The sequence below is a fragment of the Salvia hispanica genome, chromosome 2 (assembly GCF_029641045.1).
Source record: "Salvia hispanica isolate PSC_SH4W2 chromosome 2, Shi_PSC_v1, whole genome shotgun sequence".
In the NCBI taxonomy this organism is placed as follows: Eukaryota; Viridiplantae; Streptophyta; class Magnoliopsida; order Lamiales; family Lamiaceae; genus Salvia; species Salvia hispanica.
The window spans coordinates 48255592-48271533 of NC_142693.1; the positions used below are offsets into that span (position 1 = coordinate 48255592).

Consider the following 15942-nt stretch of genomic DNA (forward strand, 5'->3'; position numbering starts at 1 on the left):
CGATCCTGCCGGAGCCGCCGCCTATTGGCCAGTCAGGCAAAGTGCGCTCAAGCGCCAAAAAATTCTCCGGAATTTGGGATAATCTCGGCGATTGCCCGTACCTCTGGGGGGAGGGACGATAGTATGCATCCACATCAAAATGTGGTGGAGTGGTCGAGGCTTGGGTGCCCGGCAACGAACCAGTAGTACCCAAACAGTTGTACATGCTTGCCCAATCGTCGAACGAGTTCAAGTTGAACCCGCCGGAGCGCCGCCTGCCGGAGCCGCCGCCGCTGGAGTTTCCATCGCCGGACATTTTTTTAACAATTTGAGAGAAATGAATAGATGAGTGTAGTGAATGGAAGAGGAAAGGAAGAGTAGTGTTTGTGTAAAATACATATAAAAAGAATTCATGAGAGCTTTCTGTATTTCCAAGAAGGTGGGTTTCCATATTCCGAAAAGAAAAAGTTATTAAAATATATTAGTGAAGAATGAGATCCATCTCTTTAAAGAGAAATAAGTTATCAAAAAAGAAATAGATTATTTTCATGAGACATACCAAAATAGAAAGAGTTTCTATTTTTATAGGACATGAGAGTAGTAAATTGACAATTTGGTCCCCAAATGATGTTAGATGATTCAAATCAAGAGTAAATGTCAATTTTGGTCCTTAACATATGACCAAAATACTGAATTTGGTAAAAAAATTCACTTTTTGAAAAACAGATCCATAACAAATAGTAAAATTCTTATTGGAGTGGTATTTTTTTACGGTTCCGTAAAAAATCTAACGGTCATACCACTGTGCATTTGGCGTTGATCGTTAGTTTTTTGACAGAAACGTAAAAAAAAGGACTACTTCAACGATATTTTCATTTGCTATGAACATATTTTTCAAAAAGTGAATGTTTCGTATCAAATTCGTATTTTGGTCATATGTTTAGGACCTAAATTAACCTTTAGTCTAAAATCAATTGTATGTCACGAAAAATGCGATGAATTTGACTTGTCAGTACCAATTTCGAGCCATTTGACACAATTTACATTTTTCAGCTTTTGCAATATTGCAGAGGAGTGTTGTAATTTAAATAAAGAATAATAAAATAGTTTTTTTTTAAAAAAACGCAGTGCACGTAGTAAAAAAGCTTTTTTGTGGACCCAAATGCCCAAATGTGTCCCACCTACAATCCACGGAGTCAGGCGCGATGCTGTCACCACTAAATTATTTGAATTGGATTACGCTAAAACCGAAGAAGCCAAAGTTTGAGAGGCCAAGAAGAAGAGAGCTTCGTACTTGTACATGACTTCTTCATTTCGATTTTTGGGAATTTACAGTTGAGGATGAGCAATAATCGGTGGAACTGGGAAGTGGCGGGTTTCGAGCCCAAGAAATCCGTGGAGCAGAGCCAGAGAGATGATTACCGGAGGGTGCCTCGCCGCTACTCGACCTCGATATCGTCGCAGTCCGACCTCGCCAACCAAGTCGTCATCTCCAAGCTCCTACGCTTGAACGACAAACTCAAGGTCACTGTCTTGCTGCTCACTCCTTAACTTTGAATAAAAAAAGAACACTGTATATTCGGAAATGCTTTGAGAATTTGAGGGTTTGAGAATGACAATCAAGGTCACTGTCTTGCTGCTCACTCCTTCTTAACTTCTAACCAAATCAACAAAGAGTTTACTCCTTCCCTCCCACTTACTGTACGCATTTCATTTTAAAAAATTGATAATAATAAATAGTTAAAAGTGAGAAATAATAAAGTAAGGAGATGATAATCTTAATTTACTCTTTCTTTCATTTTAACTATTTATTATTGATTTTTTTAAAATGAATGCTTAAACCAAAATGTTTCTACCACAGTGCCACAGAGGGAGTGCTTTTTTTCTTCTTTTTAACACTGTATTTTCGGAAATGCTATTAAATGAACTCGAAGACTATGAAATGACATTGGTTTAAGAAAGTGCTTGAGTTTAGATGCCCCTACTAATTTTGTCCAGCATATATTTCTAGAATGAATAAAGTAGAAGAGTGAAGAGAGAATAAAATAAGAGAGTAATTGTGTTATATTTTTCCAAAAAACGAAATGACTCATTTTATGTGAGATGTCCCAAAAAGGAATACAAGTCGTTTATGGTGGGACGGAGGGAGTAAGAAATAGAGAACTCTGGTAAAAGGTTGGCTACTGTAGGAAGGATCCTTTTTCCGAATTATTATAGTTACACTTCTAGAATGGTCATATTGAAGATTCTGAATCTTGTGTCTGTTGGTTATATTCTTATTGATGTCCAGCACACTGTCTTGCATACGGACGATCATCTCAAAATGATATATATCAGTTCTGGTAACAAATTTTAAGAACTAAAGAGGCTTGGGAGGGATGCTTTTAGCTAGAAGGACAGTCTCTTTCCTTGATTATCTGAATAGTAAATAGTAATAGGTGTTTACTGCAGCTAAGTAATTCATGTATATTTCTTGCTTCTGGTGAGCAATATTCTTTCATGGCCACTTTTGGAGTTCAGTCTAGAGCTTTATTTAATGTTTAAGGGTTTCACATACTCTTAAGTACTATTAGCATGGTTTTCGTAAACTGTGTTGGGTGTTCAACATGTTTGTTTTACTTTTACTTTCTTCACCTATTGATTGGAAATTCGGAACAAGTTTGCTCCTACTCCGCATTGAAATTGTCAACTTTACTTTGTTTGAGCAGCTTGTCAGAGAAGATCACTTGCAGTTAAGACAAGAAGCGATCGATCTTCAAGAATATTCCAGTGCAAAACTTGATCGAGTAACACGTTACTTAGGTGTACTCGCTGATAAGACTCGTAAATTAGGTAATGTGTGCCCATTTGTGTCAGCATTTTATGTTGGTTTTGAGCTAGACTAAAATTTGGCTCTGAGTCATCAACTTTAGTCAAAACTGTTATATTGACCAATTGCATTACCCAATGTTTTGGGTTGCACCATTCCCACCATAATGCCGACATCCTCTCTAATGCTAGTTAGTGTCTTTTGCTGCTGTAACTTTATACTTCTTAGGGACCTCTCCTGCTGCTGCAAATTGGGCTTAAATTTTGTTCATGAGGTTTAGAGATATTAACCTATTAATAGTATCTTTTTATGCATATGAATCAATATAGTTGGCTAACCGGACATAAACCACCTACTTCCAGATCAGGCTGCCCTTGAAACGGAAGCTAGAATCTTTCCACTACTATGTGAGAAGAAAAATTTATTTAATGACTTATTAACGGCCAAAGGTACTTATTTATGCTTAAAGATCTCTGGAATTCTCATGTAATCCAAAAGGCTATACGCACGATAATCACACCAATCTGAACCTGCTAAACAAACATATTGCAGGAAATGTGAAGGTGTTTTGTCGTGTAAGGCCTCTATTTGAAGATGAAGGCCCAGATATTGTAGAATTTCCTGATGATAATACTCTACGAATAAACACCAATGATGACAGTCTCTCCAATCCAAAGAAGGATTTTGAGTTTGACCGGGTTTATGGGCCTCAAATTGGACAAGGTCGAATCCTGTTTCACTTCCTTTGCTTCAGCTGTTTAAAGAACTGTACTAACTTATGAGCTTTGTTTATGCAGCCGATCTCTTTGCTGATATTCAGCCATTTGTTCAGTCAGCTTTACATGGATTTAATGTTTCTCTATTTGCATATGGACAGACCTCTTCAGGAAAGACGCATACTATGGTACTCCTCTTTCACATCCTGCAGTACTGTACACATGCTATATTTGTTCACTATTGTTCATTGACTGCAATGTATCTTATACATTTCTTTATTTCTCTGATACATATGTTTATTTGACATATTGTATATTTATATAGTACATGGGGCATGTAATCGTTGATATATAATTTTCTTTTTATTCATTCAATTCTAGTGAACTGTATTAAAAGATGTAGAATGAGGGCTCTTTTGTGTTAAAAACTCAATAATATTCACGGGGACAGCTATTGTCTATTGTTGGCCTCTATGGTCGAATTGGTTGGGGTCATATCTCATGAGTAAGGTGTATCCATATTATAAATGATTGTGTTCATAAAATGCGGTTTACTCCGTTTTCTGATATTCTTCTCATCTCCTTCCAGGAAGGATCTAATCACGATCGTGGTCTGTATGCTCGATCTTTTGAGGAGCTCTTTGATCTATCCAACTCAGATGCAACTTCAACTTCTTGTTATAATTTCTCAGTTTCAGTTTTTGAGCTTTATAATGAACAGGTTCCTCCCCATCTACATCATAACACAGTTACCATTCAACTTCTTTTTATGATGGGTTATTTAGTTATTTGCATGCACCTCCCATTGCCATGGATATTTGGCATGTCGTATCTTGTTCTGAAATTTTGGCAACACCTATTAGAAATTAAGTATAAGTGCTGGAAAAAAGAAACGAAAAAGAAAGTTTGACTTAAAATTAATTTTACTGCAGACCCAATGAAAATATTTTCTAGACCTAAAGAGGAAAGTGAAGACCAAAACAATAATTCAATGACTTTTACATTGAACTGATATTTAATCTTTTTTACAATCATTGATTTCCATGTGTTTGAATTCTTTGAGATAAACATTACTCCTTGTGTCCTGCTCTGAGTGTCTTATATACCTCATCGGACTGTCTTAACTATAAGTGGCCTAGTACAGAAAAGGAAACTTTTTATATACAAAAAGTTAGTTAACTTAAGTGGATCCTACCTCTTTACAACAAAACTTTCTCAATCTATGTTCTGAAATCAAGTAGGCCACTAATAGCAGGACATAAGGAGTCTTAAGTAAGGGCAAATAAGATGATCCGTTACCCTCTCTGGTTGCTGAAGAGAATCTCCACTTCAATACAAGAAGAAAATATAAGGATTGGAAGAACATAATTATTTAAGTGCGTGAGTTTCAAAGATGATTTATTTGGAGTAAATGACTCATTTTACTGGTATCTGAACAGCTGAACTATTGATTTATTGGACTAATAATAAGTACATTATATTATCTCTAATTCATATGGATAGTAATGCATTTAAACATTGCAAGCCATGTACAGTTTAGTAATTAGTTACATGCAGCTTTTGCATTTTAGAATATTCTATCAGACTCTACCTGAAATTAATTTTCCACTTTATGCAATCGAGCATCATTAGCATCTGATGCTGATGTTGCACCTCACTTTTTTTTTTTTTGTAGATAACAGATTTGCTTCTGGAATGTGGAAGTACTCAACCAAAGGTCTATGTTGGGTCACTGAATTATGTTTTAGAACTTGTCCAGGAAAAAGTTGAGAATCCTTTAGAGTTCAACAGGATTCTCAAAACAGCTTTTCAGAACCGAGGAACTGACACCTTGAAGTTTAAAGTTTCTCATCTGTATGGTTCATCAATTTTATTGCCTTTCTTTATGATTCTCTTACTTATTTGTGTTTTATTCATCTGTTGCATATTTGTGTTTTTGTTCTTCTTTTACTTATTACTGTTGTATTATTATTTTACACTGTTTTTGTCACCCCTTCGTCATTTTCTTTTGGAACAAATACATGTTTGATGCCAATGATAAACTGAGACAAATACATATATGTGAAAGATGGCAGTTTTCTTGAGTAGCTCTCTACATCAAAAGTTATCTATAGCACCCTTAAGCTGTGTGGATAATGATATGTTTACATGAAGAAGTAGTGGGCATATAATATAAACATTTATAGTTTTGAAATGTTCCCATTGATGTGTTTCCACAATACTGCTCAGTAAAATGTTGGGATATAGTATGTAACTAGTGGGTCCAAGTGAAATGATTCATTAAAGTCATATTATATTTGTTAGTTGGACGAAGTATGCACAACAATGATGGAGCTTGTTTCTGATTTTTATTGGGGTATTAAAATTGGAGGATAGTTCTTTTGTAAATTGTGGTTCTGCTGATATTACAGTCCTTAGTGGTCTGTGAAATGCAAAGGTTTGGATGGCTTGTACTTGTTGCAAAAACTATTATTATAGTTGGATGAAGCTTGTACAATAATGATGGAGTTTCTTTTCTGATATTTATTTGGATGAAGTTTGCTGGCTTGATGCAAAAACTATTAAAATTTAATTGGCGAGGAGAGGATCTTTTGTAGGTTGTGGTGCTGCTGAAAATATTTTCCTTTGTGGTCTAAGAACTGCAAAAGTTTTGTTGCTTTGATGCTAACGCTCTAGGTTATTACGTTCAATTAGGAACTAGAAGTTTGGGCTTTTTAGTGGTGTTACTATTTTATAATCAGCTTAGTAGAAAAATAACACATCCTGGATTTTACATGGTTGAAAGTTTAGGAATATAACCACTGCTGAACTCCACAATCGAAAAGCGAAATGCTCCATATCAAATTCAAACTACAAACTACGAAGAACACTTTTTCTACTTTTTCTGCATTTCATATGTTACATTACTATTATTGGAATGGGAGGTGACATGTTTGCAATTAATATTGCATTTTCAAAACTAAGAAATTAATTGAGTCATGTATTTGTCTTTGCATGTTGTATTCCACTTTCTATTTGGGAGAAAATAAAACCTTACTTCCTATTTTCTTCTCATTCCTTTATTTTTTCTCTTGTGTTTGTATTTTGTAGGATTGTGTTTATACACATATACCATAAAAACTTGATCACAGGTGAAAACACATACAGCAAGCTTTCCCTAGTTGATTTGGCTGGAAGTGAAAGTACGGGTGTAGAGGATGAAACTGGGGAACGTGCAACGGAATTGCTGCATGTCTTAAAATCCCTCTCAGCGTAAGTTTTACATAATTTTGTTGTCCCATTGACACTGCAATTCCTTATCTTCAATTTGGACATCTTCTATGTGTCTGAACTTGAAGTTGATGATACAAGACAATTGCTGTAGCTCTGGTTGCTTTCATTAATTTTAATTGCATTTCTGATGCATTTTGACATGTAATTGTCTCGTATCTACATGTCATATGGATTTCCTATGCATGATGCTCTGTTTAGTTTTATTTAATCACTAACTTGATGTTGAGAGTTTTTTTTGTTTTTTCTGTGTGTGTATGAAGTATGAACTATTGCACCATCTAGGAAAATACTATCTATCCTGTTGACGTGTACATAGTTTACCTTTTAACTTATTGCTCTATGCCGACGCTAAGGTATTTATTGTTGTTAACTTGTGCTAATCTTTTGGTTTTTTCTATCCATGCTGTTGATTTCATTGTGCTATTGTCTCCTTGTTCTCTTATGTAGAATTACAACATTCTCTGTGCAGATTGGGTGATGTTTTGGCATCCTTAACTTCAATGAAGGATGATATTCCATATGAGAACTCAATGCTGACAAAAGTTCTTGCAGATTCACTAGGTAATAGGTGTCATGCTCTGGTTTTTAATTCTTTTATATATGTCCCTTCTCTGTCACCATTGCATGGCCAATCACTATAAATGTGTTTTTCGAAGTGGCTATCTACTGCATCTGATTGTGAATCCATGGGTATTTTTTACAGAGTGTGTAGGACTGATATCTTTGCTACTGTCCATTTGTATCTGAATTCAGAGATGGTTACAACTAGTAGGATGTGCAACAAAATATGTGCAGAGAGTTGGACAAGTTTCTGATAATTTTCTTTTGGGGACAAAGAGCCCTTGAACTAGGGAAAGCCTTGTGTGAATACACACGCTGTTTTCAATGTCGTAGCAGAGACAGTTCGGAGTTATAAGAGTGTTCTATGTCTTATGATTCAAAGTGAATATTTTAGTTTTTCCTACAATTTAAATCGTTCTGTGCTACTACAAGGATCTCTCAACTCGCAAGTGGCACCAACCCAATGCTTCTTACTGTTATGTATATGCTACCAGGGGCGGAGCCAGGAATTTGTAGGGAAGCGGGCAAATTTATCTATGAAGAAAATTTAAGAATTTGAGGAGGGGCATTTAGTGAAAAATTAAAAGAAATAAATTTTAAAACAGACAATATATCTATGGGGAAAAAAATTTGAGGTGGGGCAAATGCCCCTCCTACCAAGTACCACCTTACTAGATTTGCCCCTGTATGATATATGCTAGAGCTTTTTTGACCCAGCTGCATGAATACTTTGCTATGGTCGTTGGTCAAGGCATGTATGTTGACTACCCTTTACGTCTCTTGCATCCATTATCTTCCTCATGCCATTGGAAATGGCTGTTAACTTGTTTTTTATTCTAAAATTTTTGGATTTTCTCAATGTCTTAGACTTGACTGTGTAGCATTGTTTGGTATGCAGGTGGAAGCTCAATAACATTGATGATTGTTAACATCTGCCCTAATGTACCCAACATGTCTGAGACACTATCTTCGCTTAATTTTTCTTCTAGGGCCCGAAATGCTATGTTAAGCCTTGGTAATCGAGATACAATCAAGAACTGGAAAGATATTGTAAGTCTGCTCAATTTCTTTTTTGGTTGGGCTCATTTGTGTAATCATTACTGACAAAACTCACGATGCATGCATTTTTGCAAAAGAATGGCAAGATAAAAGTATATGTGAAATTATCTTCTTATTTATTCTGCAAAATTTCTTGCAGGCCAATGATGCACGTAATGAATTGCTTGAAAAGGTAAAGGAAGTCAGTGAATTGAAGCTGGAAAGCATGGGGCTAAAACAGGATTTAAAGTTCGCAGATGACCAGTGTGTTCTGCTCTTCAATGAAGTTCAGAAAGCTTGGAAAGTTTCTTTCACATTGCAGTCAGATTTGAAGGTTTGTAGCACCATGCGTTTCAGCTATTGAGTGCTTGTAAAATGCTGGATTATTCTGTCAAACTCTTTTTTAGCTATGGAGTACTTGTAATTTGCAATACTTTTCGGGCCCATATGATGTTCCGATTATGCTTCTTGAACTGATTAATTTGTACTTTTTTTGGTTTATCTATCTGACAATCTGGAATTTTTTGACCCCGTCATTGCAGACAGAGAATATAATGCTTGCGGATAAGTTTAAGGTAGAAAAGGATCAGAACCTGCAACTAAGGAACCAAGTAACTCAGTTTTTACAAGTGGAGCAAGAACAGAAATTGCAGATTGAAGAAAAGGAATCAGCAATTCAAATGTTGCAGGTTGGCTCAGACATTCTGTATTAGGTCCTTTCATCTTAATGGTAGATTTTCTGTTATCATTGACCTCGATCCTGCACTACTCCTGTATTGATTGATATCACGCTTCTCATAAAGATGATGAAATGCAGCATGCTTCTTATATGTTAAAGTTAAAACTGAACAATGGAGCCATGAGTTTGTTCCCTGTCTTCCAGGTATACAGACAAGTTGTGATGGTGGTACTTCGAATTGGGTTCAGGGTCATAGAAAATTTTTAGCAGTTCCTCTGTGGCTTTATATTACAATGATGTCAATAAGTACCATTTTCTTTGTTAAACTTTATCTTGTCTAGCTTGTGGTGAGGGTTTATTTTTTTTTCTTTCTAGGTTTGGGGTTTGGGGATGTACTGACCAGATAAATTAATAAATTTGTTGATGGAGAAATATACTTAAGAATGAAAGTGGTTAATGAGATCAGCATAACTGGATAGGGTGGCTTTGTTCTTGGTGGTCACTCTTTGATGACTCTGCATCATGTTTCTGGTTATCTGACAAAAGGTAACAGCTTTCAGGTATAACAGGAGAAAAAACATTCGCATACAAAATTTGTACTACATAACTACATATTGCATGTTTATAGTGCTTGGTGGCCCTTGAACGAGAACTTACCATCCTTCATAATAAAGTTTAAGAAACATGATTTGTTTAATGTTCAAGTGAACTGGTAAATAGTGATGCAGGTATAATTTAGAGATGGTTGCATTATGTGCCAAATATTCCGAATTTATGTTCATGTTAAGAACTGCATAAGCATGTTCTGTGGTTTATTAACTTATTTTGATGTCATGTCTGGAATTAAGAAGCAATGAGTCAGATGCTGCTATATTGCTGAGCTTCACAGTATATCCTTGTGAATACGACTAAATCTTTAATTCTCATCATGTTTGTTGCCTCTGTGTAGGCCAAACTGAAGAATGTTGAGTCACAATTGAACGAGGCTCGTGAAACTAGGACAACAAATGGCTCTATATCGCAAGCTGAAGAGAATTCAAGCAGCAAAGACACAGGGGACGACATGGATTCTGCTGCTGTTACTAAGAGACTTGAAGATGAACTGAAGAAACGGGATGCACTCATTGAGGTACTTGACTGTGCTAACTGTCCACAAAATGATTTAATCTGATACATTTGCTCCTTCCTTTTCACCTATCTTTCTTTTCTCATCAGCAAATTTTGTTAAAATTACATAGAGGCATTGTATCTTTGTTGGTATCATTCTTAAATGCTAGGTAGTAAGTTGGCCTCTTTGGTTTCATTATTTGGCAGAGGTTGCATGAAGAGAATGAGAAGTTGTTTGAGAGACTAACAGAAAAAGCTTCTTCAGCTGGACCTCCACAGGTTTTAATCTATATATCACTTTTTTCAGAGCTGTTATTTTTCCACAGGCTGTGTCTCTGTCGTATAATCTTATTCTAGTCATTATTTGATATTTGTGGACATACTCATTACTTGCTTGATCTATATTCTCTCAGGTATCAAGCCCATCTTCCAAGGCACCACTTAGTCAGTCTCGTGACTTGCAAAGGTGTTTTTCCTGTTTGCTAACTCGTTTATCTTTTGTTCATGACTTCTCTGATGAAATTGATTTCCTCTGTCCGTACTCTTCTATTTAGTTTCACGATTGATATGTCTGACTCCTCTAGTTGAATATCTTTGACAGGAACGAAAACGCCAACGCCAAAGGACACGCTGGTGATGGTGTTTCACCTTTGGCTTCTGAAAAGACTGAGAGAGCTATTACATTGGTTAAGACTGGTACTGACATTGTCAAAACTACACCAGCTGGCGAATATCTTACTTCTGCTCTAAATGATTTTGATCCTGAGCAATATGACAGCCTCGCTGCAATCTCAGATGGGGCTAACAAGCTCTTGATGCTGGTAAGTACCAATACTCATATTTTCATGCATTCAACTGTACCTGTCAGAGTTAAAATGTGACAGCTGCTTGCTTGCTTCTATATGTCATTAGTTTATGAATTTGGAAATTCTATGTTTTTATGGGGATTGAATTGACTTGGTGCATCCCTTGGGTACCTTGCTTCCATTTACCGCTGCTCTCTTCAGTATTTTGTCTTATGCAGTTGTGGACCTTCGACCTCTTCTTATAAACACGGTTTGCAACATATAGTTGCTCTATCATGATGATGAGAAACCTAAACTTCATTGTAATGAAGAATGACATGATTGCATCTGCTAGTCAAGTTCAACCTACAAAATAAGTAGTCTCCGGAAACCTTCTTGCATCAGAGAAGATTAGAGAAAATTAGCTTGGTTCCAGAGCAAGCATTAATGACAATCTCTGCACTCATCCTCACACAATCTATTGATGAAACACCTATTTTCCACTGTCAAGCTTCCTAAAGCTACATAGCTGCGTTTATTGCTTTATTTAATATAGTTCTAGTTCTGAAATATTTGCTGAAATTTATTATTTCCTTTAGTGGTTTGCGTCCTTCTGGTGGTATTGCACATGGTTATATGTCTCAGCTAAGAAATGCCCGATTATTAAAAAAATGAATTGGCATCATCTTCCATGAAATTTAATTTCCTGATAACTGCTTGATTCGCTATGTGGTAGGTACTGGCTGCAGTCATTAAGGCAGGAGCTTCTAGAGAGCATGAAATCCTTGCTGAAATAAGAGATGCTGTTTTTGCTTTTATTCGTAAAATGGAGCCCAGAAGAGTGATGGATACCATGCTCGTCTCCCGTGTTAGGATTCTCTACATACGGTCCCTGCTTGCTCGGTCACCAGAGCTACAATCAATTAAGGTGCCCTCCCCCGTCATGTGTTGATCTACTAGTGAATAGACAAAAATTTCTCCGTCACTGAAACAATAGGTCTCATGCTACCCAAACAAAATAAAAGGGTTTTAAAAGTGAAAATGTCTTCTTTGTTGTAAGGTTCCTCCAGTTGAGCGCTTTCTTGAGAAGCCTAGCAATGGACGTAGCAGAAGCTCTAGCCGTAGTAGCAGCCCTGGAAGATCTCCGGTCGGTTATGATTCCAGCTCAAGGAATATGTTGGTTGAGGACCAAATTCAAGGGTTTAAAGTAAATATAAAACCAGAAAAGAAGTCAAAGTTGTCATCAGTAGTTCTTAAGATACGTGGAATTGATCAGGTAACTTAGTCGTGTTTTCCTTCTTGATTCCAACTGTACTCATCAGTCATCACTAGACTTAATGTCTTTTGCCTTCTAGCTTATCTTGTGTTGTACTTCTGTTGGTAGACATGTATCTAATTTTTTTATTTCATTTGTATGAACAGTATCTCAGTTCTTCTGCCGATTTTTCCCATTAACTGAGTGAAATCAAGATGCTGACTAGTATATTTGACAAATCTGATTTACAAATACAGGAGGCATGGAGGCAGCATATAACAGGTGGAAAGCTCAGGGAAATAACCGAAGAAGCAAAAAATTACTCAACTGGAAACAAGGCTCTTGCAGCTCTTTTTGTTCATACCCCTGCGGGTGAGCTCCAGCGTCAAATCAGAAATTGGCTCGCAGAGAACTTTGATTTCCTTTCTGTTACCGATGACACGGTAGCTGGAGCAACCGGTCAACTGGAACTTCTCTCTACAGCAATAATGGATGGTTGGATGGCTGGACTTGGTGCTGCCCAGCCTCCGACTACTGATGCCCTTGGCCAGCTGTTATCTGAATATGCCAGACGTCTTTATACTTCACAACTGCAACATTTGAAGGTATATTCCTACAGTCTTATCTAGATTTGCATCTTTTTGCAGCTATGAACAGAGCGTCATTTTCTAGTTCCAGTGGTTTTATTATATCCAGTTTTTATCTAGTTCGTGTCCTACAGTTTTATCTGAATATACATCTTTGTGCAGCTGAACAGAACGTCATTATCTAGTTCTTTTGTTGTATCCCTTTTTATATTGTCTATCAATAGACTGTTTGTTGTTTATTGCATTGTATTTTTGTTATATTTCGCATACTGATATCTACAGTTACATCGGCCCATCAGGATATTGCTGGTACTTTGGCAACTGAAGCAGCGGAGGACTCTGCTCAAGTAGCTAAGCTACGTTCAGCTCTCGAATCTGTTGATCACAAGAGAAGAAAGGTCCGCTTTATATTATGACAGACTCTCTTTCTCATGGTTGCCTTTACTTCTCAAATACTGAAATTCCATTACAACTGTTTCCTCAAACCAGATTTTGCAACAAATGAAAAATGATGTGGAGATGTTAAATTTGGAAAATGGCGCTGCACCTATTCGGAATCCTTCAACAGCTGCTGAGGATGCAAGACTCGCGTCGTTAATCTCCCTTGACGGCATACTGAAGCAAGTCAAGGTTTTCATCTTTCTCCAATTTCTCCTCTTGAATGATATTTTCTGTGATAAAAACCTTGGAAATTTGAAAAAATTCTGCATTAACAGGATTTAATGAGGCAAGCTTCTGTCAATGCGCTGAGCAAGAGCAAGAAGCGATCAATGCTCGTCTCTCTAGACGGACTTTCTGAACAGATGCCGTCGTTACTTGACATTGACCATCCGTGCGCTCAAAGGCTTATTTCAGAAGCTCGGCATGCTGTAGAGGTATGCATGTCGATGAATTTATATATGCCTTTTGTCCTTTCTTTAAACTTGTATTCTGCTGTGATCCGATGCAGTCAACTGCAGAAGAGGAAGATAAGCTTCTGGAAGCACCACCACCCAGTACCAAATTCTCTACTGACGCTATACATGGTTCTGAAACCGACGTGGCACAGTGGAACGTGTTGCAGTTCAACACGGGCTCCACGGCCCCCTTCATAATCAAATGTGGAGCCAACTCGAAGTCGGAGTTGGTCGTGAAGGCGGATGCACAGGTGCAGGAACCCAAGGGCGGGGAGATTGTGCGAGTGGTTCCAAGACCTACTGTTCTCGAACATATGAGCCTGGAGGAGATGAAAGAGGTGTTTGCACAGCTCCCGGAGGCTCTGAGCCTGCTAGCTCTCGCTAGAACAGCAGATGGAACCCGAGCTCGATATTCGAGACTGTACAGAACCCTGGCCATGAAGGTTCCTGCACTGAGGGACCTAGTTGGTGAGCTTGAGAAGGGGGGTGTGCTCAAGGACATCAAAGCATGATATATGTCTGTTTGTTGCATTACCTATCATACACGGAGGACCCAGCCCGGCCCGAACTCTAGCTATGTTGGGAATTTGTGAAGTAAACATGGAATGTGTTGGCATAACAGGAAACAGCAGGTCCTTGTATAATTTTGTGCTTTTGTTTGGTTGTAGCAACCCTTGCTCTTATCACCATGTTTATGCAATTGATATGTAAATACATTGGGCCTTGTATTTGTAATTTTCTTGTTTTTCATGAAGTGGTTTAGCATTATATACTCCCTTCATCCCACAATAATATGATATACTCTTTCCTTTTTAGTCTGTCTCACAAGAATATGCATTTTCTAATTTTAGAAATTCTTTTATCTCTAATATGGTGAGACTCATTTTCTACTAATAATATTTTAAAAAAAAAATTCTACATCTCTCTTACTTTACTAATTGTGTATAAATATCTGTGCCAAACTCAAAATGCATATTCTTGAAGGACAGAGAGAGTATTGTTTACTTGTACTTTAATTTATCAACTCAAACAATGAAAGTGTAAAGTAATGTGAGAAGCTTGGAATGGGGCATGGGAACAAGGCGTCCTATTATGGGAGTTGTGACATAGAATGATGGATCAACATAGGAAGAAGATGTGGCGGGAGGGTATCCGTGTCATAAATGATGTCACACTTGTATGATATGAGATTTTAGGAGATTTTGTTTAATATGTTAAATGAGAGAGAAATATAATTATATATTGTATAGTCTCTGATCTTGTCGAAAAATGCACCAACGGGCCCTAAAATTTTTTTATATCATTTTTGGTACGATAAGATTAAAGTAATCCTAGGCACCACTAGTGTGAATATTTAAAGTTCTGGGGCATTTTGGACATTTCTACTCTCCTTTTAATTTTTTTTCATTTTATCTTCCAACACCATTTTCTTTTATAAACTCAATTATACTTTCATTTAAATAATATTTGATGCTTTATGATTTAAAAAATTTAAATAAGAAACCAAATATTTTAATTATGCTTTATTTATTTTTAAAATTAAATATTATTTATTATACAGCTTAATCTTAATATGTATGTTTGCGAAGAAAAAAATTATATTTAATAGTAATACTTTTTAATATAAATATTAAAGTAAATTATAGAAAATTCTTTGTGGGATTTATTTTACTTAAAATTTTTAAATTTGAGAAGAAAAAATATTATAGTGAACTATAGTAATTTTTTATTTTAAAAATGTTAATATACTTAAGTGAAAAATAAATATTTTAATATGTTAATTAAAATATAGTATAGTGACAAATAATTTTTAATATAATAATTAAAATTTAAGTGAATCATATCTAACGTAAATTAAAGCGAACTCTTGCAGGTAATATTTTTTACTAAAAATATTAAAGTGAATTATAGTAATTTTTTATTATAAAGCTTAATCTATACGTTATTTAAGTAATTATTTAAAAATTTAAGTGAATTAATTCAAAATTATTTTTTGTTGTAAAATGTGCTTTTATGTATGTCTAAAATAATTGCATTATTGAAGAGGTACTAAAACTGTAATTTCCAGTTAACAAAAATGCCCTCCATGACATTTAATGAAGAGGGGTATAAAATCGACGAGTACCAAAAATGTAATTTCTAGTGACCAAATAGGCTATAATTTTTTTTAAAGACCATTGGTGCATTTTTTAACAAGATCAGGGACTATTTGTGTAGTACACTGTTATCTAAAAATGACAGTTTTGTGGGCTATAAT

At 36.1% G+C, this 15942-nt stretch overlaps 1 protein-coding gene across 2 annotated transcripts; it reads left to right on the plus strand.

The window, feature by feature from the left end:
* Positions 1-1215: 1215 nt before the first annotated feature.
* Positions 1216-14500, plus strand: LOC125196702 (kinesin-like protein KIN-14B). Of its 2 annotated transcripts, XM_089064627.1 has the most exons (23): positions 1216-1503; positions 2688-2811; positions 3151-3237; positions 3341-3511; positions 3586-3692; positions 4094-4225; positions 5180-5358; positions 6595-6756; positions 7247-7338; positions 8237-8388; positions 8537-8710; positions 8919-9065; positions 10005-10184; positions 10370-10441; positions 10576-10628; positions 10764-10983; positions 11684-11875; positions 12008-12223; positions 12460-12807; positions 13089-13187; positions 13279-13419; positions 13506-13664; positions 13739-14500. In XM_089064627.1, exons 1-23 carry the CDS (start codon positions 1321-1323, stop codon positions 14195-14197), a joined length of 3849 nt encoding a protein of 1282 aa, XP_088920753.1. In that variant the 5' UTR covers positions 1216-1320; the 3' UTR covers positions 14198-14500. The 2 variants fall into 2 exon arrangements, with proteins under 2 accessions (XP_088920753.1, XP_088920754.1); XM_089064628.1 differs by lacking the exon at positions 3151-3237.
* The last annotated feature ends 1442 nt before the right edge of the window (positions 14501-15942 follow it).